The 26275-nt window shown below is 52.5% G+C and overlaps 8 protein-coding genes and 1 non-coding gene across 9 annotated transcripts; 3 read left to right on the top strand and 6 right to left on the bottom strand.

Moving 5' to 3' along the window:
• Positions 1–167: 167 nt before the first annotated feature.
• On the bottom strand, positions 168–257 carry J4E92_008529. The gene has a single exon. It is a non-coding gene; the product is annotated as a tRNA-Thr (tRNA).
• Positions 258–3382: 3125 nt separating this feature from the next.
• Positions 3383–3936, top strand: J4E92_008530 (uncharacterized protein; the record flags this gene model as incomplete). The annotated part of the gene is made up of 3 exons (XM_051499881.1): positions 3383–3416; positions 3515–3613; positions 3710–3936. 3 exons carry the CDS (start codon positions 3383–3385, stop codon positions 3934–3936), a joined length of 360 nt encoding a protein of 119 aa, XP_051349894.1.
• Positions 3937–7644: 3708 nt separating this feature from the next.
• On the bottom strand, positions 7645–8697 carry J4E92_008531 (uncharacterized protein; the record flags this gene model as incomplete). The annotated part of the gene is made up of 2 exons (XM_051499882.1): positions 7645–8435; positions 8511–8697. 2 exons carry the CDS (start codon positions 8695–8697, stop codon positions 7645–7647), a joined length of 978 nt encoding a protein of 325 aa, XP_051349895.1.
• A 737-nt stretch (positions 8698–9434) lies between these two features.
• On the bottom strand, positions 9435–13205 carry SDS23 (cell separation during budding; the record flags this gene model as incomplete). Its single annotated transcript, XM_051499883.1, has 6 exons — positions 9435–9853; positions 9912–10028; positions 11452–12103; positions 12156–12273; positions 12323–12795; positions 12843–13205. The coding sequence occupies 6 exons, from the start codon at positions 13203–13205 to the stop codon at positions 9435–9437; spliced, it is 2142 nt and encodes a 713-aa protein (XP_051349896.1).
• A 676-nt stretch (positions 13206–13881) lies between these two features.
• Positions 13882–14799, bottom strand: J4E92_008533 (uncharacterized protein; the record flags this gene model as incomplete). The annotated part of the gene is made up of 2 exons (XM_051499884.1): positions 13882–14665; positions 14726–14799. 2 exons carry the CDS (start codon positions 14797–14799, stop codon positions 13882–13884), a joined length of 858 nt encoding a protein of 285 aa, XP_051349897.1.
• Positions 14800–16346: 1547 nt separating this feature from the next.
• Positions 16347–16891, bottom strand: J4E92_008534 (uncharacterized protein; the record flags this gene model as incomplete). Its single annotated transcript, XM_051499885.1, has 3 exons — positions 16347–16468; positions 16516–16615; positions 16673–16891. The coding sequence occupies 3 exons, from the start codon at positions 16889–16891 to the stop codon at positions 16347–16349; spliced, it is 441 nt and encodes a 146-aa protein (XP_051349898.1).
• A 162-nt stretch (positions 16892–17053) lies between these two features.
• J4E92_008535 (uncharacterized protein) lies at positions 17054–17818 on the top strand (the record flags this gene model as incomplete). The annotated part of the gene is made up of 1 exon (XM_051499886.1): positions 17054–17818. The coding sequence occupies one exon, from the start codon at positions 17054–17056 to the stop codon at positions 17816–17818; it is 765 nt and encodes a 254-aa protein (XP_051349899.1).
• A 635-nt stretch (positions 17819–18453) lies between these two features.
• On the bottom strand, positions 18454–19054 carry J4E92_008536 (uncharacterized protein; the record flags this gene model as incomplete). The annotated part of the gene is made up of 2 exons (XM_051499887.1): positions 18454–18731; positions 18790–19054. The coding sequence occupies 2 exons, from the start codon at positions 19052–19054 to the stop codon at positions 18454–18456; spliced, it is 543 nt and encodes a 180-aa protein (XP_051349900.1).
• Positions 19055–19508: 454 nt separating this feature from the next.
• POL2 (DNA polymerase epsilon catalytic subunit) lies at positions 19509–26257 on the top strand (the record flags this gene model as incomplete). Its single annotated transcript, XM_051499888.1, has 2 exons — positions 19509–20119; positions 20170–26257. The coding sequence occupies 2 exons, from the start codon at positions 19509–19511 to the stop codon at positions 26255–26257; spliced, it is 6699 nt and encodes a 2232-aa protein (XP_051349901.1).
• Positions 26258–26275: the final 18 nt, after the last annotated feature.

Below are 26275 nucleotides of genomic sequence, written 5' to 3' on the forward strand. Positions count from 1 at the left end.
ATTCTTGAGTCCAGTTGTTTCGACGGTATTGCCGAGCACCATGGAGCCTACGCGAACTTGTCTTGTCTAAAAAAATCGATTGCTGACTGCTCTAGGGGTACGCAAAAACAAATCGGAGGATACATCACGATGTACCAGGCATTGCAAACCTCAAAAACAATGAGGGTTGCCCGTTCACGGAATCGAACCGTGGATCTTCGCATATCGAACATATGCTGCGTTACGAGTGCGACGCAGTACCACTGTGCTAAACGGGCGGATGTGGTTGACGAAATTGAAAATTACGAAAGATATAGACATACGTTTGTGAGTTTAGAGGATGTGCCAGGCGGCTGAATGCATCAGCTGCGAACGATTTGATGGTGGGGCAATGCCGCAGCGGGGTTACGTATCTTTCAAGCAAGCTCGGTTGGGGGTTCCGCTGCTAATGCTGGTCTGGGTATGGCGTCTCGAGCATTGCAACACGACCTCGGAAATCAACCATCGAATCAATCGAAACCTTCATGCCACTAAAAAACTCGTGTTATGCTCACATCCAAGCTCTTCGTTGGAAACAAACTCGCGTTTACGCGTCTTTCTTCTCATATGTGTGCTCGATAGGGCAGACTTACGAAGATGGAGCAATGGAAGGTGGGGTGACCACGCCGCAAGCCTGCAGTTTCCTCTTCTACGAGATATAGGCAACTACAGAAGCGCTACAAGCACCGTTTTCAGACCCCCAGTGAACTCGCAATGTTCTGTGAGCTCTGTAGAAAGTCGTTATCGCAGTATCGCATACTATGGTGGTTTTCAAAGAACGCCGAGTCAAAGCATGACCCAGAGGTCGAATATGATTTCAGCGTGGGCCTGAGAAGCTTCAGCGTAAGTCTGACAAGCAATATACATTATGAGTCTTGAAAAGAAGCAACACTAATGTCTTCGTTATCAGGAACTTCATCATCGTACACGAGACTCACTTTTCAGGTCGGTAGCCAATGGATGCTATATATGTGTGTTGGTCTGGAGTCGGTTATCGAAGGCTGAACAGGAATACTTTCATGCCACGCAACCACGAACTCATGATGGAGTCTTAGTGGACGATACCGGCGCCGAGTCTTCGTGGGTCACTAAGATAGTTATGACTCCGCAATACCGAACGAACGGAGTTAGCTTCTGTGTAAGGTACGACTTGCCAAACTTTCCAAGGTTGTATCCAAAACATAGCCCTTTTTCGCTACAAAGAAAGATCGGTACGTTGATTAGCCGTTTACAATCCGGCAGAAACTAAGTTACCACAGATTACATACGCAGCCCGGAATTACCACCACTGGGCCGTGTCACCACTGACAATACAGGCTCAGATGCGTCCTTCCAGGTGGCTGCCAAATGGCTGCAAGATTGTAGTCAAAACCACAGAGACTGCAACGCAAGTAACGACAGGAACTCCTGGTATCCGACGCGACTGTTAGATCTAGGACACTGCAACAGTGAGATCAGCTGTGTATGGCTCATACATACAGCAGAAACGCCGCCGTCGGGCCCCTACGCCACCCTCAGTCATTGCTGGGGAAGCGCAAAGCTGATACAGCTGACCACTGCAATGGCGAAAAGCCATTGTCCAGTATACCAAATCGATGATCTACCAAGAACATTCCGAGAAGCAGTAGAAGCAGCCAAAAGACTTGGAATTCGGTATCTATGGGTGGACAGCCTTTGCATTATCCAGGGTGAAACTGAACACCAGGACTGGTACCGTGAAGCTAGCCTGATGGACAAAGTCTATTTCAATTCCTATTGTAATCTGTCTGCAGCGGATGCCAGCGACAGCACTGAAGGCCTTTTTCGGTTCCGTCAGCCTCAGTTCTGCGGGACCGTCAGCTTTAAGGCTGAAACTAGCCGTGCGGACCCGGATACCCAACCCGCGGATTATGTCTTGCACGAAGATATTTTGTGGAAACGTCACGTACTGGATGCAAAGCTTAATAGCAGGGGATGGGTTTTCCAGGAGAGGCTTCTCGCGCCACGGGTCCTTCACTTTTGTCGCTATCAGCTATTCTGGGAGTGTCGGGAACTTGGCGCTTGTGAAACGTCCCCAGAGGGGATTTCATCACGTGTAAGCCAAGGCCATGACATGAAGAAGCTCTGGCAAATAAAGGCCTCAAACGCCGCGGACTTCTATCTAAGTTTCTGGTATCGGCAGGTCCTTGGTCACTATACAAATATGGATTTGTCAGTACCAAGCGATAAGCTAATAGCGCTTTCCGGTATCGCCAAACATATAATGCCTCACACTGGGGACACTTACGTCGCTGGCATGTGGCGCAAGAGTCTCGGAACGCATCTATTTTGGATAACCCTGACTGATCCACGTACCTCCCGACCTCAGGTATACAGAGCACCTACGTGGAGCTGGGCTTCTCTTGATGGACGTATAGGGTTTAGGGATTGCTCAGAAGAAGAGTGTTTAGTGCAAGTCAAGGATGTTTCTCTCCAGTACGCGACGGAAGATATAACCGGTGCAGTGACGAGTGGATGGTTGGACTTGCGTGGCTCACTAAAGCCCATGAAACTGTGCCCAAAGGTCCATGTGTATAGGGCAGGTGAACAATTCGATTGTCCACCCGTAAATATGGCCGTGGTAGTCGACGGAGCATTGGTCTGTTCAAACGAGGTGAACGGTCAGGAGACTTGGCGAGATTTTCCTTCGCTACACTTTGACACTCCCCTGGTCACCGAGACTGCATTCAGCGATGACAGCGCGAGCGGCAATCTCTTCTTCATGCCATATCAATTACAGCGAGACGTGCCTGGTAAACCGAAAGAAAGGGATCCGGTCTCTTGCTTAATGGTAAGGCTTGTTAATGAGGAAAGAAAGTTGTTTGAGAGGATAGGGTTTGTCGAGGCTAGCTCGCATCAAGGCAGAGACCAGTTGCTGGTGGAGTTGGACGAAGAAACAAAAGCTCGTCTGCCTTGTCTCCGCTACGAGAACGGGCTCCATACGATCCGGATCATCTAGAACGCCGTCTAGCCCTAGCCAAGGCTATCAAATAATCCTTCCAGACATCCTCCTCTTTCCGCATAAAGAAATCCAGATCCCGAGGTCCCTTTCTAGATCTCGATAGCCCGCCTCTGACGAGCACTTGGCCCAAACCGTGCTGATGTTCAGGGTTCAGTCAGGGTCTGGAGCGCTAGAAGGCGGGATAAGTGGGGCGGCTGCGCCTCGGCCACTCCCAATCATCTGGGCACGCGACAGCCACGGCACGCACTGTCAGCCGGTGACGTAGCGCGAGCTTGTTGTATATCACGATGCCAGCCTCCCCGCGGATGCAAGTCCGATGCGCCAAAACATCACTCGAATTTCATAGTTTGTCGATCAAATTCTACCTAACCAATCACATCAACCATGGCCACTAGCAACCAGTCGGCACAATTCCAGGGTGTGTTTATCCAGTCTTGCGCTATTCTTCAACGGTCTCGTTGCTATTAGTTTGGCGATGAACAAGCGCGTATACCTATGTATGCTAACAACTTGTAGAGCCTCCTACGGATGGGCTTCCAGGGGCTACCAGCACCACCTCCCCTTCTGTCGACAGCACCGCACCCTCGCATGACAACATCGACCTTCAATTCCAAGGTTCGTGTCTCTCTACTCCATCATCCTGTTCGATTATATGGCCTACTAGGCCCACTCGTGTAGACACTCAACACACAAGCTAACACGTTCCTACAGAGCCAATTGCTCCAGAGACATCGACGTCCACCTCTACATCCACTGACGACAATGATAACTCGCTCCACAAGACCACGACCGACAAACTCAAAGACGCAGTGAAGAAGCCGTTTGGCAGTTCAGACGAATCCTCCGACCCGCACACGCTAGGCAAGAAGGAGATTACCAGTCCCGAGATGGCAGCTGCGAATGAGGTGCTTGCAGCCAAGGATCTCAAGTCGCCGTAAGGATGTAATGGCGGAGGCAAATGGAAAGAAACTAAGTCGGGCAAGTCAAATTGGTACCTGAAGATTATGAACGCCTTTGCAGAAGAAGTGATGGTGCTGCAGGGGCAGTAGACATCCTGTGTCCACGAGATGAATGCGCAACGGAGTTAAGGTACTTCATGACCTGGTTGGCAATAACCACTTAATAGCAAACTTCTATTACGTCAAATTTCCCCAGCACCCTTTAATGACATATATAAAGGTCTCATAGACCACATCTCGCATTTCATAACGCGAAGCAGTTGCATATGCGGACACGGGTACGTAGAATAACGACGTGTATTCGAAGTCAAAGTGGGTATGTACGAAGACGCAAACGTGTCTCGACCCTTCATCTTCCTCTTCACCAAAAACTTTCTACCCATCTTCTGAAATCCCTACCCATAGAACGAAGAACGAAAAATTGAACACCATCCTGATGCTAAAAAGAAGGACGCCCCACTTCTCAGACAGCGGGATTTTCGTGCAATACGGTCTGATCGAGATTCAGGTCACACTCATGTGGATGCTGAAGACAGTACTTGGGCATCAGCGGACTAGCCTGTACACCGGTCGCAACAAGGTACTCCCTGAAGTTGAGAATACGCTGCGTCAGTTCTGTGGTCCTCTTGTTGCCATTGTCATCCCTGTTTCCACTCCAGACAAGTTCGGCAAGCGCAGCAGCGCGCGGCCACATCTTCTGAGAAATGACGACTGAGTCGACTTGCTCGGACCAGAGAGGCGCGATGGCGCCTTGTACAAGCGCCTTTTGGGTGTCTGTGAGGTTGAGAGTGAAGTCATAGTCGTAGATGCGCTGCCATGTCTTGTATGGTGCGCACCAGGAGCCACCGCCGCCGCCCCAGTTGAAGTTCGCTGAACCGTCTGTCGCATTGGGGTTGACCATGACATTGTACCTCTGGTCGTTGCCGACCCAGCCTCCGTATCCACAGTCCAGGTACATGAAATCGGAGCTGGAAACAATGACGCGGTAGCCCTGTCCGGTAAGATTGCTGATGTGGTCGAGACCGTTGTTCCAAGCTTGTAGGACGACGTCTTTGGGTACGACACCTGTAGCGGCCACGTCAGCGGAAAGCTTGACGTCTTCCCACATGACGAAAGTCTTGTTGGCTTGTGCACGAAAGTTGGGGATTGCGCGATCAACCCAGACTTGGTAGAGGTCGCCCATTGATTTGCCGCTGTTGAAGAATGCGAGGGCTGCAGTGGAGAAGTTGTTGCAGTTTGCAAAGAGCTCGTCACCACCAATGTGGAACCAGTTGTCTGGGAAGACCTGTGTCATTTCCTTGTACACTTTGGCTGTCACCTCGTAGGTCTTGTTGTTGAGGATATCAAGTTGACCTGGGTTGGGCTCTACGCCTGTGTGGAGTGCGTAGTTGTCGTTCGACCACCAACTGTGTTGACTGCAGATTTAGGGATACGAAGTCAGTATATGTCTCACATGCACTTCGTACAGTCAGAACTTACCAGGTCAGTAGAGACTCGTCGATTTGCGCCCAGCCAGAGCTGGCGTGTCCTGGCATATCAATTTCCGGAATGATGCGTACGCCGCGTGCGGATGCATAGGCGATGACTTCCTTCAGCATATCTTGGGTGAAGACTTCATTGGCTGAATAGGCGTCCTCGGTCATCTCAGGATACGCATTGATCTCCACGGCCCAGGACTGCGAGTCGATGAGATGCCAGTGCAGAACATTGAGCTTCGAAAGAGCCATTCCGTCGATTTGCTCAAAGATTTTGGCCTTGGTAATGAAGTTGCGGCCTGTATCGATCATGATACCGCGCACCGGATAGAGTGGCGCATCCTTGACAGCGACGGGTTGTTCGATGATCATCTTACCTGAGCCATCGTTGATCACAATTTGCTGGAGCGTTGTGAGAGCGTGGAGGGCGCCGTAGACAGTTCCAGCGGTGATATCGACAGTATCCGAGCCAGCTACGACATCGAGCGTGTAGGATTCATCAACACCATGTTGAAGCTCAGCGTGGGCATTGGTGACGTCAATTTTGACCTTGGTGATACTGCCTGTGCAATTTCCTGGTGGTGCACTGTACTGCCTCTTGCGCTTTCTTGAGGCAGCGGTTGGGGTTGGAAAAGGCTGAAACGATGTGACCGATGCTTCGGTGGCTTGCGGAATCCACTTCAGCTCCGCGATGGTCTTAGTAACGCGGTCGAACGCAGCGGAGAGCACCTCATGGTCCGGCGCATCGAGAGCGACAGATCCGAAAGAGAAGCAGCCAGAGTCGCCCCAGGTAATGTTTGTGGGTTTCGGGAGAGGGTTTGCGGCGACAGCTTCAGCTTGTCTGGCGAACAAGGCTGAGGCTGTGACCACGGAGGCCAAGATGAAATCGCGCATGGTTATTCAGCTGTCAGGATGCTACTTTGTAATGAGAGTGGGAGCAACGACTGCGGGAAGTGAGTGGGTTCTTATGTTGTTGTTATAAATGGCCAACAACCATGAGTGGTGACGACGAACAGCGTTGACGGTGTACTCCGAAGTAAATTCACAACGTGAGGGAGGGAAGGAGGATGTCTATCAATTTCGCATTGAGTAATTCAGCTTTGCCATCCTGGTTAGGCTATTCGCATCCCAAGCTCACAGATCAGCGACTGGGCGGTGCACTAACCGGGAAGTGCCCCTTAGCTGATATATCAGGGCCAGTTAGTTGCTCAGCCTTGCTGCATATGCGAGCTCTCGACAGCCTCTGCTGCAACCCATTCCCGCTCTCACCAGACCGCGCCGCCCCCGCGCTCGCATCCGTACCGCATTTCTCTTGTGGCTGCTGCCGTGTTGCAACGTACCCCACCTGCTTTGCTCATCCTTGGGAGCATATACGAAGTGTGCGCCCCCAGGTTCGATACTACGTTCTGTGTCCACGCCTTGGAATATAGCCATGGTAACCCTGCACGCTGACAACCTGCACCGAGTGCTGGGGTTGGCGTGACGGCCCCCGAGCAGGAGGCTAGAGTAAAAGTGGGTTCCCCACCACCCGACCGCGAATGGAGCTCTCGGAATCCGCGCTAAAACAAACGGCTGGTACCCCAACATGCTTGCCTCGTGTTACCATGACCTGCTCTTTCTGTTGCGACAAATTTGGCTTGACATTCCGGGGTGAGTGTGCATGTGGGAAGTCTGGTGTAACAGTCTCATATACGAGTGCAGTGGTGGTCATGGTTGTCGTGAGGAATGCAGCGACGACTTGGAAGGGTGGCGCTTCGGAGGTTTTGGTGGATCCGCGAACGCGTGGCGCCGTCCTTCTTCCTTCGGAGCTGCGAGCCTGTGCGGGCTGATGCATGAGGCACAGCAATCGGCTGTCGACATGTCTTATCACTCAATCTGCGTTGTTGGTGCGTGGAGACAATGTGGTCACTTGTCTAAGCCTGTAGTCATGGGCTGTTTCAGTGTACCAATCATGACGCTTTTATTTCTAGCAATCAAATAAGCTTCAGCTTGCGCCCTGATGCGACAGCCACGGCTGGCGGCACTGCTACCGTCTCCTCCAAGATGACGCTACCATACCTATCCGCCATACCATTGCATAACTGTGCACCGTTTGCTCACCAGTTTCAGATTTTCCTCGGCATAGGCTGGCGAACACTACAATCGGGCCGTACGCGAGAGCCAAATGTAAGACAACATGCAGGTACACGGGTTTGCTGATGTTGATGGCTGGCTATTTCTCATGTGAAGGTGCACCAGGAGCAGGAGTAGAACCAGAACCAGACGCAGGCGCAGACGCAGCCTCACCTACCGGCGCAACACTACCAGACCCAGTCACAACCTCGTGATGAAGCTCGCTTTTGATCTTAGTCCAGTCCGGTGCTGCCACACTGAGCAACTTGCAAACGTCCTTCCGCCTCTTTCTGAAATCCTCATATAAGCCCTTCCATATCCGTCTCTCAGCGCAGGTTCCCTCGGGGCTGCCCCCACAATCGGGCTGCATCTCCTCTAACGCCTGTTCTGACCACATGACTGATGGGGGAGGCAGCGGCAGGTCGCTGAACTGGATGATCTTCCCCTCCTTGTAGACCTTCTCAGCGTCCCATGGCTCATCAGCGCTGCCCAGATACTCGGAATGATTGTGGCGCCTGAACTCTGCCGTACGAAGGGCGTAAGGTCGATGTGGAAGTACTAGCGCGCTCTCCTCAAAGCGTTCGTTGAGGATCTCCATGTCATATCTGTGCATTTCGACCAACATGCTATCACCACCCCCTTCCATGCGGTTCTTGAACTTCGCAAGCTCGTCGAGGCTAGGCTTGACTACCATGAGCGTCGTCGACAATGGCCACGGTTTGCTATCCGTCCAGTATGCCCGTGCCATCGCTATCGGCGTCTGAGGGAGGAGGAAGAGCTCATCGAGAGCGTCGAGGAGCGTGATCTGCGACTCCAAAGCGATTACGCGGTCGTAGTACTCTAGGCCAAAGGCCATGAGCTTCGTGACGGTCTTGTCCCATACCCAGTCACCTGAGAACAGTCAGCCATGTGCTTGTAGAGTCTCGCTTCATGTGCCGGGCGAATGGGCACTTGCGCAACGCATACCTTCTGTACGGCCTGCTACCTCAAGCAGCCTGATAGGATGAAGCTTTGCCTTGTATACATCGCGCGCTAAGTTGAGTAGTTGACTGTCTCGGTCCTGAGCGCTGTCTACTTTTGTGTCCCAAAACTCCGGGTAGAAGAGGACGCGGTCTGCCTTGCTACCGAATCGAGCGAGCGCGTCCAGGACCATCACGGCGTGGCATAGTTGGGTGCTGTCGGTCGCGTACACGCTGTACGCATAATTCGACCAATTGACCCTGATAGTATCTCCAGTATGAGGTGTCGTCTTGCGCGATGGATAGAGGATCCAGCAGATAAGGAAGAAGCCGAGGAAGTAGTACGCGTGGCGGCGTCGCAGGCGGAACGAGGGAGATTTAGCTTCGTCTACGAACCGCGGCAGCTCATCTGATCGTCGCCGACGCATTGTACGGTTGGCGTTGACGTTCGACCGACATGTTCGAGCGATTGTGTTGGTTGTTCAGGTGTCAGGAAGCGACTGGTGACGCGGAATCGCGGAAGTGTAGTGCGGAACTCCGAACTTCCAGGCTGCGACGCATTACGGCCTTGCATTGACAACTTTATATACTAGAGTGCGCACTATGTCCCTCTAGGTGTAGAAATTAACGACGGGTATCTTTCAGAAAGGGAGGAACATGGCATATGTGTAAGATCTGTCAAAGGATTATCACAACACGCATGAGACCGTTTTGATTCGGCAAGATGCATTGTATCATTGCCGTATGCCAGGGTCACTTTTTGTAGTATGGTATCAAACATCCCAAACGCCGCGGCTGTGCAAACTCCACCGGTCCCGGGACGGGTAACTCTGGGTGGGAGACGTTGTCCTCATTCAGCTATGTAGCACCCTCTATGGCATATATCGTTCCATCGTGATCGTGAACACTTCTTGGTGCAAACGCTTACTCCTCAGGAACTGCGCTCTGTTAGTGATTGATTTTCGCAAATTGCCAAGTATAACATACTCTCAATCTCGCCAGCCTTGATGTCATCAGAGACATCCTTGGGGCTGCGACCGTCAACCTTGCAGCCGGTGCTGAAGGCAGTTCCGAGGATCTCAAGAACGGTACCCTGGAGGGACTTGGCCATCGACTTGAAGCGCATGGTGCGGGCAATGCTGATGATCTCATCGAGGGGGACGCTCTTGGTGTGCTTGATGTTCTTCTCCTTCTTGCGGTCCCGGGGAGGCTCCTTGAGGGCCTTGATGACGAGGGAGGAAGCGGAGGGAACGACGGAAACGGCGGCTTGACGGTTTTGGATGGTCAACTTGACGGTGACACGGAGACCCTTCCAGTCACCTGTGGCCTTGGCGATATCTTCACCGACCTCTGCAGAACGAATTAGTATTTCCATCCATATGCGCTGGTCGATGGGTTCGTGGCGTACTCTTAGGCGAGAGACCGAGGGGACCGATCTTGGGGGCGAGCGCGGATGAGGCACCGACTTCACCACCGGTCGCACGGAGGTGAATGACCTTCACCTCGGAGGGATCGAACTTGGGAGCTTTGAGGATGTAAGCGCATGGCGATTTCTAGGAAAGCCTGGCTGTTGAAGATGATTGAATTCTCTGAGTGTCAAGAAACACCCTCCATTGGGTGTCCTAGCCACTCAGAAACTTCGCGCATCTTCGTAAGAGCCGACCAGAAGGATGATACTCACGCATGGCTAGTGCTTGAGGTAGTCAATCGGTTCTGGTTGTAAAGAGAGACTGCCGTTAATTTTGTCGGTTCGAAAGTTCGTGAGAAACGGATTCTCGGTGGGGAGCAATATTGGTCGACCTGTGAGAGAAGCGAGCCTTGGCAGCACCTTCCCCAATGGGCGATAGCATCTTTGCGTGCATCTCGGGCATCTCGGGCAACGCCGCATTGCTTCACATCATATTCCACCACTACGTGAGTTGGTCTTCCAAATGCATGGAGAGAAAATCCCTATGTCAATATATGATCGCTCTCTTGCTTCAACATCACACGTCCAAAATAGTGACCAACACGCTTCACACAACGCCATCCACGATGCCAGAACAATGTGACAATGTGAAGATGCCCTCATCATGATTATATTCTGCAGTGACAAGACCTTCTTCTGATACAGGTCGTTCATGTTCCTCAACCCCTTCATATACCAAACGTCCACCAGCCAGCAGCACGAGCACAGCCGACAGCAGCACGACAGCACAAACACCATGTACTTCACCTGATTGGCAATCAGTATGCACGAATACAAGACCTGGTATCATATTTCCTTTCAAATAACAATAGTCTTCTTACTTCCTCGCAACTGTATCTATATCTAATTTCCACGGGAACGATAGCACAACACAGCAAACCATGGTCATACAACCTCCCTACAGAAACATACACAGACGCTGCGAGAAAGCAATTCGAATGACGGATCAGGTCGACTTCCTTGTATGTGTGATTCAAAATGACTTTATACCTCGTGGAAACATTCTAAACACCGTGGAATAGAATCGAGCTGAAAACGACAAGGGCACTTCGAAGAAGAAGGATGACGAAACACCAGCGCCTGAATGTATTCAGGGAGAGTCAAAACCCGACGCTACCAAGTCTTCGCCTGATGTCGATACCATAACCCTTAAATGGCCTCTACCCCCGTCCGCCATACACGACGGTCTCTTATTCAGGAAAGTTGGATAACACAATGGGACATGCTGAGTTGCCTTGATACACTGTTTTTATTTCGTTTCTCGCACGCGCAAGCATGCGACTTCTATAAGCCTATGAGGGTCCCGATTGAGGGAAATGTGTGCCATAAGAAAGGCTGGCGATATTGACTCTATGACCACCTGAAATGACAACTCGCTGGTAACGCCCATCAATATCACAGAGCCAATAGTTATGTCCGAAATACCTCGGTAGTGATTTTCTCCAGAGCGTAATTCTTTCTCCAACAAAACATCACGCACCTCGTCCTCTGGAGATGCCCAGTCCCTGAGCTGCGGGAGCATTCTTTTCCCTCTCACTCACGCTGCTCCTTCTCCCAGCGATAGCCGACACACTTTCGCTCCTTGAACTATCCATGCTCTGCCTCATGCTACTGGAGCTAGACCTGCGCCTAGCACGTCTCGCCTCGTCGGGATCATGGGGATTCAGCCCGCTTGCTCTTGCGAACAAATTCAGGATATCCGTGAGACTGATGACGCCACTTAGTCTGCCAGATAAGCTAGCCCCTGGCATAGCAGAGATTGCTGATGCAGAGATAGCTGGGGCAACCGCTCCGGTACTAGCGAGGTGGGTCGGCGCAGTGGAATTGACGGGTGTTGGGCCTGCCATCCCTGGTAGTGGTGTGATTGGCGAAGGAGGAACAACAATCGCAGGTGTTATCGCTGGAGTCGATGGCCCTGATGAGGCCGGAGACGGCGCATCCACGACCCACATGCGATGCGAGCGGGTTGCGACTAGCTTGGCCACAGTGTGTGCGAGGGTACTGAATGGGTTGACGTGGAACACGGGGAAGGAGTCCTTGCCGTCATTCACTCCCCGTTCGGACAAGATGACAGATATGAAGTGAATACAGGATGAGCGAAGCAGTGGGAGCGATGTGGATTTGGTCAAGAGCTATGAGCCAGCCGTTAGTCGCGTAATATGAAACTGACCAGAGGAGACTTACCCGAACATCCACATGGGATATGTTGCCGATAACGTTGTTTTGCGCGTCCAAGACTGGGAGTGACGACACGCCTTCGTTGTTCATGAGCTCCAGAGCCGCTGCAAGAGGCTTATCTCCACTAACATCCAGTCAGCTGTGTGATTTCTGCGAACCCGCGCTGTACTCACTTGATGGCTAGAACGGTCTTGGATCCAAGATTCAGGTCTTTGATCAGCTGTGGGTACAGCTGGTTTACGCCTGGGAAGCTCGATCGGTTCTCCCAGAAGAATTGCACCAGTCTTAGCTGGGTAAGTATGCCCTTGACGTTCGATGTGCCTTCTTCTGCGACCAACACTCTATGTACGCCGCTTCCGAAGACTTCTATGGCCTTGGACAGATCCGTTGTCTCGTCGAGAGTAATCAACGGCTCCTTCCTGCCACCAACCTCTTTTACGTCTTTGAGCGGTATGGGTTTTCCTTCTCTTCCTTTCTGCGCAAGCTCGTCGAACGAGGCGATGTCGCCTTCTTCGGGGTGCGCGAGGCCGACTACGAGGAGGAGGTACGCGTTCAGGTCGCTGTAATCGAAGGTCCCGGTCGCATGCCGTGTGTTGGCGTCTTCGCGCAGGAGGACGACATTAGGGGCGCCATGTTTGACTAGTATCTATGCAAATCAGCCCATGCGCATGAAGATAGCTGTATATAACCCACGCTCGTCGCATCCTCAACGCTGGTATCGTACTCGACGAACCTCACCAGGTCAGGATCGACAATCTCTCCCAGTCTGACAGTCTTCCAATCGCGTCCCTGGAACTTTGGATCACCACCCTTGGTTGGTGGGTTGTTGAGGAGGTCCTGTAGCGCTTGCTGTGTCAGTGAAGGCTGCCGTGACGCGCGTGGTGATGTGGGCGTTCCTCGCATGTGCTCCGCGAAGCTCGAACGGTGGGACGATGCCGGGCTGGGGCTGGAGCCCAGTTTGAGCGCAGTCGGAGGTGTGCGGCCGATGGAAGATACGGAGCTGTTAAGGGACGTGTCCTTGACGTCAATAGCCTCCGTGGTGTCGTGGTCTGCCATGGTGACGGCGGCTATGTTTTGGCGTATGCGGGGCTCCACACAAAGTGTTTGTCGGAACGCGCGGGTGCGGAGGTACTTGTATGCGCGTGATGGCTAGATGCTCTGAATGGTCCTGTCGCAAGAAGATGAGCAGTCGCGCGTCTTGCAGCTTCAAGTTGGGCTGAGTGGTGTTTGCGGCATGTGAAGTGCAACGAGGTGGGAGGGCTTGCCTGCAGCTGCAGAGCCCAGAAGATCGTCTCCTGCCTGGCCAGGGCACTTGGGCCGCAAGCTGCAGCCAAAATGCGGGGTGTGATTCGCTGCATACCATTACTATCAACCGTGTCGCCCAAGATTGCGCATCGACTGACACAGCCTTGCGGGGTTACAGACGCGTCCGCGAGTGACGGCGGCGGACGGGCGCTCCAAGCCATTCAATCGCGTGCGCGACGTCATACTGAAGTATAGAGAAACCGGGGAAGCACGCCAATCGCGCAAGGGGTCCAAGGCTCTAAGCGGTGGTCAATCATAATAGCATTGCATTCATAAAAAAAAACTCTTGTTCGCAGCCCTCGGGCTGGTTGATTTCCGCCCATACTAACATCCTGAACAATTGTCAAGGAATAGCCTTCCGTGATTTATCAGGTTTTGCCCAACGCCCGCCTCAAAGCATGACTCGAGTGAAACAAGAAACATTTCCCTAAGCGTCCTTCTGCTGCTCATAGTCCATGCCAGCATCTTTGTCAGCTTGACGCTGCGCCATGCGCTCGCGAATGGCGTCTCCAGACGTAGAGTCTCCATCACGACCACTGGCGGGGGGCGCATGGCTCGCTGTGTCGACGACGTTGTCATCGTAGGTCATGCCGTTCATCATGCGTGCTTCCTTCTTCTGTTGCTCCGTGCTGGACATGGTCTGCGTCGAACCAGAACTGACAGGCACGCTGACGCCGGACATTGGACTGGTCGGCGTCTGTTCTCGCAAGTAGCCCGGCAGAGCGCTTGCCTTTCCAACAGCAGGGCTGCCGAGTTGACTATGCTGCCGAGCTGGTGTGCGCGCACCCTCGCCGAAGCCAACAAGAGAGGCGGCTTCGTCACTGAAGCCTCCGATGCTTGATGTGTCCATGTCCTGGTCCTCGCTCATGCGGTCCGGCTCGTAGACATCGCTGCCACTTGCCCACGTCGTGCGACCGCCAACGGATCCGGTTGCGCTGGCACTGCCAACCGTGCTGCGCTCACGGAAGAGCTGCGGCTGGTTGTTTGCGTCAAAGTAGCCTGGCGGAGGATTGGCTGCGCTGCCTGGGTTGAGTCCTTGGGGAGTGCGGCCCGAGACTGCAACGCGCTCCAGACCGGCCAGGCGCGAGATGCGGTCGGCACGCTCAGCTTCAGCAGGGTTCCGGTGGTGGGGGAAGTGGCCGCGATGTCCGTCTTTGATGGCGACAGTCGAGAGCTCAGACATGGTCGTGGTGACCGAGTTCGGGGTACCTCTGTGTATACAGCGTCAGTCCGACTATTTCAATGAACCCCACCAAGCGCATGTGCCTTACGGAGCATCACCAGGCGTCTCGTCGCCAGACGGCGGAGGCGGCAGGTTGATCAAGGTGGGCGCGTTGGTTGCCATTGTAGATGTGTGGTCTGGATTGGTTCTTGCTATGTGCTGTGAGTGGTGGATGGCTCAGGAGAAGTACAGTAATGTTTTAGGAAGTCTGGTAACAAGGAGCCCGGACCCCGTGACGAATGACGTAGCCGACGGACTGGTAGCGCTTCGAGCAAAGCAAGGGCAAAGGGGCTGATCACGCCTTCTTGTAACAGATTGAATGTCTTTACGCGATCGACACTCAGCTTAGATATGTAGTTTAGACCGACTTGAGTCAACTTGAGTTGAGAGATAGTCTCGCCGCCTCACTCTTGGGCCCCTTTGGCCGTTGGCTAGGCGTTTCTTGACGCAGGGTCTTCTTGCCCTAAAATTTACCGAGCCGCTGATTCGCTACCAGGGCAGCGGTTGCTTCACTATCGCCTCTTCACCTCGCTATCCAGCGAACTATCTAAGAAACGTGCTTCAATTCCGCTACCACGTTATGCATGCCCAGGTAATGAAACAGCTGCAATATCCTATATACACAGAGCCCCACCGCATTATGTCATACACTTTAACAACCCAACAATCTACATAACCGTACAATTGGTCGCGGGCTTGTCTGTATACTTGTACTTGTAATGGCTCTTGTGCCTCCTTCTCTTTCGCCTGCCATCGCAGTATCCATTGTAGTCGCTGGCATAGCCATCGTCGTAGGCACCAAATCCGTCGTCGTACATCATCGGTTCATGCATAACCATCCCTGAGCCGCCCATCATCGGTCCGTTCGTGATCATCGGAGCATGCGACATCATGCTTTGAGGGCCATAAGGGCCAGTGAGGCGGTGGTCATAGGTAAAGCCCTGATTCATGGGAATCATAGCACCAGACATGGGTCCAGAAGTGATCGCTGGGCCTCCCCACCCACCAGACATGAACGGCGCGCTGCCCCACTGACCCGGGATCGCGTAGTTGCCACCAACGTGGTTTCGAAGCATCTGGTTACAACCCCAAGGTCCTTGAACCATTTCAATCGTCTCTCGATCTGCAAATCCGCCGTTACAAATAGGACAGGTGTATGGCGGTGCAATTAGTGTCTGATAGGTTTGGCGGTTGGGGCAATTGAGGAGATCAGAAAGAAAGCCGCAAGGTTGGCTCATGGAGATCCAAGAATGACCGCATGTTGGCGAGTCGTATAGAGTGCAGCCGCACATGTCGGACGGACAGAGAAGTTGCACAAGGTGTAGGTCTCGGGTAGTCAGACGACACAGGTCGAGTGTCGATAGTCCACCACTCTCAGCAGGATACGATTAGGCCAAGAAGGGGTGTTGGTAGTTGCGATGGGCTGAAGAGGGCTTCAAATCGTGAAGCGAAGAGTCTTTGATGGAGTGCGATCATGGAGCGACAGACGTGGGCGTAGGGGATACTGGAGACTGATCTGATATTGCTGATATATATAGTACACCCTGGAGTGCGATGTGAAGTATGGAGGCTTTTCGTGTTTACGCATTCATCGTTGGGAGTGAAGTCTGCCACGTTTGCCCCTTGATCGTTGTTGGATTCCAGGTTGTGATTCACGCGTGGCGCGATCACTATTCTTTGGGATCCTTCTTGTCAAGCAAGTCAACCACACGCTTTTCTTCGGCATCGGCGTCCTCCTGAGCCTGGTTCTTGATTTGTTGCATGAGCTCGTACAGCTGACCAATTTGTTGATCTATGATCCAGTCAGTAGGCAACGTTTACACATGTTGGTAAACCTACCGCTCATCTTGTCAATCTTTGCTTTGTCCATCTTGGCTTCCTTCCATGAATCTCCTTCGAGCATTTGACAATATGTTTGCCATTCCGATAAAAATCCGATCTGTCCATGTCAGAAACTGTGATGCATAGCCACCACCCTGAATTGATCGCAACTCACTATTTGCACGGGGTTGTCGATGTCCCTGTGCGCTCTGAACTCGGCCTTGACGTACATGTCACCAAGTAGTCGCTCTTCCACGCCCAGCCTTTTCCTATGTGAGCGTAGCAGGCGACGGTAAAGCGGTATTGGCGGCAACAAGGCAGCAGGTGCTGGCCTAAAGGGTCTAGATGCTCCTGCATCTGTTGCTGTAGCTAGTAACCGCGTGTAGGCTCTCATACTGGCACAAAAATCCGATGAAGCTTCAAAATATTGCGACAGAGGAACTGTGGTGCATTCAAGAAGTGATGACCTCAGCCTCGGCTCTACTCTAGACTAGGGTGCTCCTTCCACTCCAATTGGCCCACACCGACACCTCCGATCTTGAACAAAATCGCAACCATGCTGCCAACACCATCAACAGCCCACGTCTGTTTTGATCGCGTGTACGAACCAGCCGAAGACTCATATCTGTTACTCGATACGCTCTCTTCTGCGTCGGAAACCGCATACCTGAAAGAGCGATTTGGCGATGCTTCAACGACCCCGCCATTGGTGCTTGAAGTGGGCGTAGGATCAGGCGTCGTGTTAGCCTTCGTCGCTGCGAATGCACGCACCATATTCAGTCGCCACGATGTGCTGACACTCGGGGTTGATATAAACAGCTTCGCCTGCAAAGCTGCTTCTCAAACAGTCCGCGATGCCATCAGAGAGCGGGAGAATGGACGCTCGGTCTTCATCGATGTCGTGAACGGCGACTTAGCAAGTGCTATCCGACCGCACTCTGTCGATGTCTTCATATTCAATCCACCATATGTCCCAGCTGAGTTGCCCGATCTGACGAGCCACGACAAGTACAACACTGTGCCGGAAGGAAAGACAGCGACGTCATTCGAACAGGATTCGTACCTTCTAGAGCTGTCGTACGCCGGAGGCGAGGATGGCATGGTGGTAACCGATAGAATGTTGGAGCAGCTACCGGAACTATTGAACTCGGATCGAGGTGTCGCATATGTGCTATTGTGCGCGCAGAACAAGCCGGAATCTGTCAAACAGCGGATAAGAGATTGGGGTCCGGGCTGGATGGCGGAGACGGTAGGATCGAGCGGAAAGAAGGCGGGTTGGGAAAAGTTGGTGATCGTAAGAATCTGGCGAGACACAGAGTGAGGAGGAAGCTGTGCCTGGCACCAAGAACGCGAGTGGACTTGGTTCAACTGAGGGTTGAAGCGTGGGCAGCGAACCTTGCGTCCCATCTTGACCAGAGTTGACCTTCGATCAGGATAGTGATTGTGGTGGGCCGACTTGACCACTCGATTTTGGTAGGGCAGGAGAGCGAGCGTCAGCCTTCGTTATTTTGGCGTCTTCTTGTCGTCCAGGTCAAGAGCCTTCGCGACGAGCAGCGATAGTTCGGTAGTGGTAACACGCTTGATCTCCCAGACGTTTGGCTTCCAGAAGAAGGCTTCGGTTTCGGTGCGTTCAACACAGTGATCAGCCTCAGCAGCTGTTGTTACTTTGCGCGTGGCCGTTGTTGTGATGGATGAGATACAGTGGAGATAATCCTGGCCAGCTGGAGGAAGAGTGGAGTAGGGTTGGGAGTTGACGCAGGAGTGTATGGGTAGATAAAGAAACCGAGCTCCCGGAGGAGGTGTTGTTGCGCGATATGTTGTCAAGATCAACAAAGCCAAATAGTAGCACATACATGGTTTCATACGATTTCGTGTCACATCAGGACATATCATACATATTCTTATACACAACTATACGTGAGATTGCCCGTTCCCCAGCGCCCTGACTGCGAAACACTACCAGAACTTGACGTTCTTCTGGTACCAATAACTCCAGCTCTTTCTCCTCTCCTCTTCTGCCTTGCGCTCCATTTCCAGTCGATCTTGCTCTTCCCTCGCCCTCCGCCGAGCCTCCTTCTTTGCCTCAATACTCGCACGCTTCTTCTCCATGAGCTCTTGTGCTTGTTTTATGCCGGCCTTTTCCTTGGATCGGTAGTACTGGCATACTTGGTAGGACACGACGGAGACGCCACACCAGGTTGCTACGGCCCAGTTGGAGGATGTGATGACGGGCTCTATGGTGCTGTCAGTACATTGCCCTAGAGTGCAATCTAGGGGTTTCTTGTCACGTACTCCCTATTATAGCGGCCAAACTTCCTCCTGCAAAGCCAGCTGCTAGTCCTTGCAATTGACTGTCTCGTACGCAAGGGCGTTTGTGAAAGTTCAAGTAGTACTCTGGCCCAAGACTTCGTACTGCGTCGATATATGTAGGGCCGCCATCTGATGTCTTTTCTCCGCCTGCTGTATGCGCTGTGCCTCCGGGCATAGTGTTTGCCGGCGCGCGGGGCTTTGGCGGCAGCGCATTCAAATCGACGGTATTCCGCGTATCGTCGGCCATGATGGTGTGATGGGTGGGTTAGTGGAGGACGGCGGGGAGGCAAAATTCGCGCGCGTTGTCTCTACTGGAGATTCGAGGAGAGTTTTCGTAGTCGTGGTTGCTGGTTGCTGGTATTCCGACTGTGGTAGGGTGAGTCGCAGTTGGTTCACTTTCTCAGGATGCGGAATAGGCCCGAAAATATCCAGCATGTATGATCCCACGAGATCGGGGACAGGATGTGGCTGTGCTCAGCCACATCAAAATCAATCTACCGAAACGGGGAAAGCGCACAACACGCTCGCGCGCGTCGCGTCCAGCATTTGCCGATCCACCCTTTAGGACTGCGAGACCCTCGACAAGACACTCCCACCGCCAATTGTCGATACCCCGTCTTTTCGCTCTTTCACTGTCCCAATGATACCCTGACCTGCATACTTAGCATTTAATACTCTTTTACCTTCTGCCACCACACACCATGGCGCCACGACGCGCAGGCCAACCCTTCCGCCGGGTGGGCAAGCTGGGCAACACATCCTACGGCCCACGGAAACCCAAGACGGTCGATGCCTCGTCACTCCGCAGTGGCGAGGGCACCTCGCAAAACGAGAAACTCGAATCTACGCGCCTCGCCCACCGCATCGATGAGACTATGGGCTTCGCACGCTTCGACTCGGGCAAGAAGAAAGTGGGATGGCTCGTCAACATGCATTCGACAACAATAGAGGACGAGGATGTACCGGGTGGCAGAGCCGGCGTAGACTTTTACTTCATTGGCGACGAAGGCGACACATTCAAAGCGACACTCGAATACGACCCATACTTTCTGCTGGCGATCAAGAAGGGCAGGGAACAAGACGTGGAAGAGTACTGCAAGAAATCATACGAGGGCTTGATCAAGTCGATCAAGACGGTCGAGAAGGAGGATCTAAGCATGCCAAATCATCTGACAGGATACCGGAGAAAGTTCTTGCAACTCACATTCGCCAACGTGAACGACCTCTTGGCTGTCAGGAAAGCGGTCGCACCAGTGGTAGAGAAGAACAAGAAGAACGTCAATGCGATGGATACATATGCCGAGGTTGCAAAGTGAGTCCAGCTCGTCCCCTCTGCGTATACGATGGCTAACACGCACACAGTGGCAACGGCGCATTTGACTTTTTTGATAACGACGAGTACGAATACGAGAAACGATTTACGACCACCGTTGACGCGAGCGATTTCATTTTAGACATTCGGGAATACGATGTTCCCTACCACGTGCGAGTGGCTATCGACAAGGACGTTCGGATCGGAAACTGGTACACTGTCGAGGCCAAGCATGGCGTAATAAGCATCAAGTGCATAGAGGATCGCCTTACACCAGCGGATCCCGTCGTCATGGCCTACGATATCGAAACAACGAAGCTCCCGCTGAAATTTCCCGACGCAGCTATCGATCAGATCATGATGATATCGTACATGATCGACGGTCAGGGATTTCTCATCACCAACCGCGAAATCGTATCAGAAGACATTTCGGACTTTGAGTACACGCCAAAACCAGAATATCAGGGTCCATTCATGATCTTCAACGAGCCGGACGAGAAGGGGGTGCTGGAACGTTTCTTCGAACACATCAAGGAAGCTAAGCCAACAGTCATGGTCACCTACAACGGAGACTTCTTCGATTGGCCGTTCGTCGAAGCAAGAGCTAGCGTACAGGGTATCGACATGTATCAAGAGATTGGGTTCAGAAAGAATAACGAGGACATCTATCAGTCAGACTATTGTGCTCATATGGATGCCTTCTCTTGGGTCAGTCGAGACAGTTACCTACCTCAAGGAAGTCGTGGTCTGAAGGCTGTTACTATGGCTAAGCTTGGATACGACCCCGACGAGCTCGATCCGGAACTCATGACACCTTATGCAGCTGAACGACCGCAAACACTTGCAGAGTACTCTGTCTCCGACGCTGTCGCGACCTACTACTTATACATGAAGTATGTGCACCCGTTCATCTTCGCTTTGTGCAAGATCCTACCACTCGGACCAGACGACGCGCTGCGCAAGGGTACAGGTACCCTTTGCGAGATGCTTTTGATGGTGCAGGCATACCAGAAAGGCATCGTCCTACCGAACAAGCATCAGGCGCCGAAGGAAGCTTTCTGGGAAGGCCATCTTCTGGAGTCCGAGACCTATGTTGGTGGTCACGTCGAAGCGCTGGAAGCCGGCGTGTTCCGAAGCGACATCGCATATAATTTCGCTGTCGATCCTACGGCTATTGATGAGTTGCTCCACGATCTCGATGCAGCGCTGAAGTTCAGCATCGAGGTTGAAGAGAAGAAGAAGATGGAGGACGTCGTCAACTACGATGAGATCAAGGCCGAGATCGTTGAGAAGCTCATGCAGCTCAAAACTACACCGAATCGTAACGAGCGACCCCTCATCTACCATTTGGACGTTGCATCTATGTATCCGAACATCATGACTACTAATCGTTTACAACCCGATTCCATGATTGACGAGTCAAATTGCGCGGCTTGCGACTTCAACCGCCCAGGAAAAACGTGCGATCGCCGAATGCCATGGGCTTGGAGAGGTGAGTACCTCCCAGCTAAACGCGACGAATACAACATGGTCCGAAATGCTTTGGAAAACGAGCAATTCCCTGGAAGATTTCCCAATTCGCCAAAGAGAACATTCCAAGAACTGTCGGAAGACGAACAGGCTACTCTGATTAGGAAGCGTCTGACCGACTACTCCAAGAAGATCTACCACAAGGTCCACGATGCTACGACAATCGAGCGAGAGGCCATCATCTGTCAGCGTGAGAATCCATTCTACGTCGACACCGTCAGTGGCTTCCGTGACCGACGTTACGATTTCAAGGGCAAACAGAAGGTCTGGAAGGGCAAGACGGAGGCACTCAAGGCAGCCGGCGCTCCTGCTACCGAAGTTGAGGATGCAAAGAAGATGATTGTTCTGTTTGACTCTATGCAGTTGGCTCACAAGGTCATTCTCAACTCCTTTTACGGATACGTCATGCGAAAAGGATCCCGTTGGTACTCCCTCGAGATGGCCGGTGTCACTTGCTTGACTGGTGCCCGCATCATCCAATTGGCCCGCTCTCTAGTCGAGCGCATTGGACGACCCCTGGAGCTTGACACCGACGGTATCTGGGCTATTCTACCAGCGACCTTTCCGGAAAACTTTGCTTTCAAACTCAGCAACGGCAAGAAGCTGACGATCTCGTATCCTTGCACGATGTTGAACCACTTGGTCCACGCGCAGTACACCAACCACCAGTACGAGACACTGGTAGACCCAGAAACCTTCCGGTACGAGAAGCATAGCGACAACTCCATCTTCTTCGAAGTCGATGGGCCGTACAAGGCCATGATCTTGCCGACATCGAAGGAAGAGGATAAGAACTTAAAGAAGCGTTATGCTGTGTTCAACCACGACGGTAGCTTGGCGGAACTGAAGGGTTTTGAGGTGAAGCGTCGTGGTGAGCTAAAGCTCATCAAGAATTTCCAGGCTCAGATCTTCAAGTTCTTCTTGGAAGGTACAACACTGGAAGAAACGTATGGAGCCGTCGCGACGGTCGCCAACCGATGGCTCGATATTCTCGACACTCGTGGAGCGACACTGGCAGATGAAGAGCTCATCGATCTCATTGTGGAGAACAAGAGTATGACGAAGACGTTGGAGGAGTATGGAGCGCAAAAGTCTACTGCTATCACAACTGCCAAACGTCTCGCTGAGTTTTTGGGCGAACAGATGGTGAAAGACAAGGGTCTAAACTGCAAGTACATCATCTCCAAGACGCCCAGGAACGCTCCCGTCACTGAACGTGCCGTACCTTTGGCGATCTTTTCGGCAGAGGAAACTGTCAAAAGGTACTTCTTGAGGAAATGGTTGCGAGACGATCCTGGAGAGATGGACCTTCGTTCTATCCTTGACTGGGATTATTACCGCGAACGTCTGGCATCTGTCATCCAAAAGCTCATTACCATCCCTGCAGCATACCAGAAAGTCCGAAACCCCGTTCCCAGGGTGCCGCATCCTGACTGGCTTGACCGCAGGATCCGTCAGAAGGAGGACAAGCTCCAACAGACAAAGATGACGGATATGTTCAGCAAAAAGGTGTTAACCAACGGCGACGCCAACGTTGCGAACAACAAGCTGTCTGGGGATTTCGAAGACTTCGGCTCTGCAAAGCTAACGCAGAATCAATCCCAGATGAAGAAGGGCATAGTCACTAAGATGGTGGCGAAGCGCAAGGAGCCCGAGCCTGCAGTACCTATTGTCGACCCATACGCCGCACTTCCCAAAGTCATGCCACGCATCGATAAGGACTATTCCGGATGGTTGATGTACCAGAAACAGAAGTGGAAGATTCAGCGAGAAGCACGGAAGCGCAGACGACAACTGTTCGGAGAGAAGGCTGTTGATGCGTCCGATGCGATCGGTAGCTTTTTCAGGAACCAGGCTCAATCTTTGTACATCAGTACATGGCAGCTTGTTCAGCTGCGACCGACCGAGACGCCAGGCGAGGTCAGAGCTTTCGTTCTGATCGACAAGAAGATACACGCCCTCAAGATCATCGTGCCTCGACAATTGTATCTGAACCTGAGGAGTGAAGATCTTCCAGATGTCTCGATTAGTGGGTGCTCTGTGGAGAAGGTCGTCAACCATTCTCTGCCGAACGGGCATCCATCGATCCATCTGTTCAAGCTCCAGATGTCGGAAGAGACATACGTCCAGGAAGCAAACAGTATTTCAGCATTGTTCAACCATTCCAGTGTCGAAGGCGTATACGAGAAGCATGTGCCACTCAATATACGAGCCATACTTGAGCTGGGTAGTACCTGCACATTCGACGAGTCGCAGAAGGGTGTGCTCGGAAAGGGTCTTGAACAAGGTTTCGATCTGTCGGCACTGCGAAAGGTGCCGACAAAAGAGCCATACCTGGCTGAGGCACCGTTCAACTATCTATACCTCTATCACGTCAGCAGCGGAGACCGCAACATCTACGGTATCTTCTCAACATCAAAGAATGAGGCGCACATTGTCATCCAGAACAAGTCCAAGGATTCTCAGGGTATGCCTAACGTCGACCGCATCTACCGGGATGCACTGCAACGACGGATGGAAGACAGCAATGGCGAACCGTGGCAGACTATGATCGAGTACCAGGATGACATTCATTTCAAGACAATGATGGTGACTACAAAGCGGAAGGCCCTTCTTGAGGTCGGGGACATTGTCAAAAAGATGAAGGCAGACGAAAGCGGGCCCATGATTGTGGTCATGCAGTCGCCAAACCAGGCTCTTCTCTCCCACGACATTCCTATCCTTAAGGAACTACCCATCTTACCGCTTCACCCTGATGAGACTGATAAGCAACTACCACCACTCGGCTGGCAGGCGTTCATTGCCAGGCGACTAGTAGGCCACTATCTTGATCTTGGGTCCTGGGTTGCCCATCTGCTGGAGCTTGCTCGCTATGGAGACGTCCCGCTCTGCAACCTGGAGAGCAACGACCCACGCTTCCTGATCGATATCGCATATGCACGACGCTTGCAGAAGGAACGAGTGATACTCTGGTGGTCTGGTCAGGCGAAGCCAGATCACGCTGGGTACGAGAAGGATGACATTCTTGGGCCCCTGGAGACGGTGGACATGCCGTCGGTAAACAACCCAGGTACATACTCGTCAGTATGCATCGACATCAACCTTCGTAACCTCGCTATCAACACCATCCTGTCGTCGTCTCTGGTCAACGAGCTTGAGGGTGCAGACTCTGTTTCCTTCAACCCATCTTATGATTCTACGGGTGACGGCTCCCACGTCATCGTGTCAGACAACGCTTTTGCAGGCGCCGGTATCACCGTCCTCCGAGAGATGGTAAAAGCATGGTGGGTTGAAGCTGTTCAAGCCGGGCACGGCTTTAGTATGGCCGATGTCATGGTCCAACATCTCGTCCGCTGGGTCAGCAGTCCGGGATCGTTCCTCTACGACCGCGCACTACACTACTATGTCCAGATGATGTCGAAGAAGACGCTACAGCAACTCATGACGGATTTCAAGCGTGTCGGTTCGCACATCGTATTTGCTAGTCCGAACCGCCTGCTTCTCCAGACGACTAAAGCTGAAGTGGGTAACGCTTATGCGTACAGTCAGTACATCATCAAGACGATCAAGTCGAAACCGCTCTTCCAGTTCATGGAGCTTGAGATCAAAGAATACTGGGACTACCTGGTCTGGTATGACGAGTTCAACTACGGAGGCAAAGGATGCAATGAAGTCACCGAGGACGAGACACAGCCGGTTGAGAACATCATGTGTTGGCAGCTTGCACAGTTCCTGCCGCCGAAGTTCCAGCCGACCTTCAACGATTGGGTCGTGGAGTTCATGGAACTCATGCACGCACGAAAACGCCCTGGGATTATGGAAGACGGCTCGACACCCAGAGTCACCCAGATCCCGCTCCGACCACTTACTGTCGATCCGAACGAGCAAACGCAGATCCTGCCGAAGCAGTTCACTAGACCTCTGTCGAAGCAGATGAACGTTTTCGCCAAGAAGCAACACGCAGAGGTCTTAGATCCCCTCTTCGCTTCCGACTATGTCTTCCCCGAGCTTCCAGGCTCGCATCTCAAGCTCACGAATCCGGTCTTGCAACTCGTCAAGAGCATCATGCAAGTGCTAAGTCTGGATCGTGCCATCTCGCTCGAAGCGCGTGCGCTGCGAAAGGAGTTACTGAACCTCTTCGACATTCGCGAGTTCAGCGCAGAAGCTAGCTTTACCAACCCTAGTGCCGCCCTCGTCGTCCGGGGCGTCATCTGTGATGATTGCACATCTTCGCGCGACCTGGATCTCTGCCGCGACTCCTCTCTCCTTCCAGTCGTCCTTCCCGACAGCGACGCCGCCCCCGTCCTTCCCAAATGGAAGTGCGACAACTGCGAGTCAACCTACGACAAGCGACGCATCGAAGAGCAACTCGTCGGCGAAGTGCAGAAGATGGTACTCGAATGGTGTACGCAAGATCTGAAGTGCGGCAAGTGCAAGAGGCTACGCAGCAATGAGTTTATGGAACACTGTGCTTGCGCAGGCGAATGGGTAGCTACGAAGAACAAGCAGGAGATCAAGAGGAAGATGAATGTGTACGGCAATGTTGCAAGATTCTATACGCTGGGTATGTTGGAAGCTGTTGTTGAGGAATGTTTGGAGAGTTTCTGAGGGGCATGGAAATTTGTG

The sequence above is a fragment of the Alternaria infectoria genome (assembly GCF_024043175.1).
Source record: "Alternaria infectoria strain BMP 0036 chromosome Unknown scaffold_17, whole genome shotgun sequence".
In the NCBI taxonomy this organism is placed as follows: domain Eukaryota; kingdom Fungi; phylum Ascomycota; class Dothideomycetes; order Pleosporales; family Pleosporaceae; genus Alternaria; species Alternaria infectoria.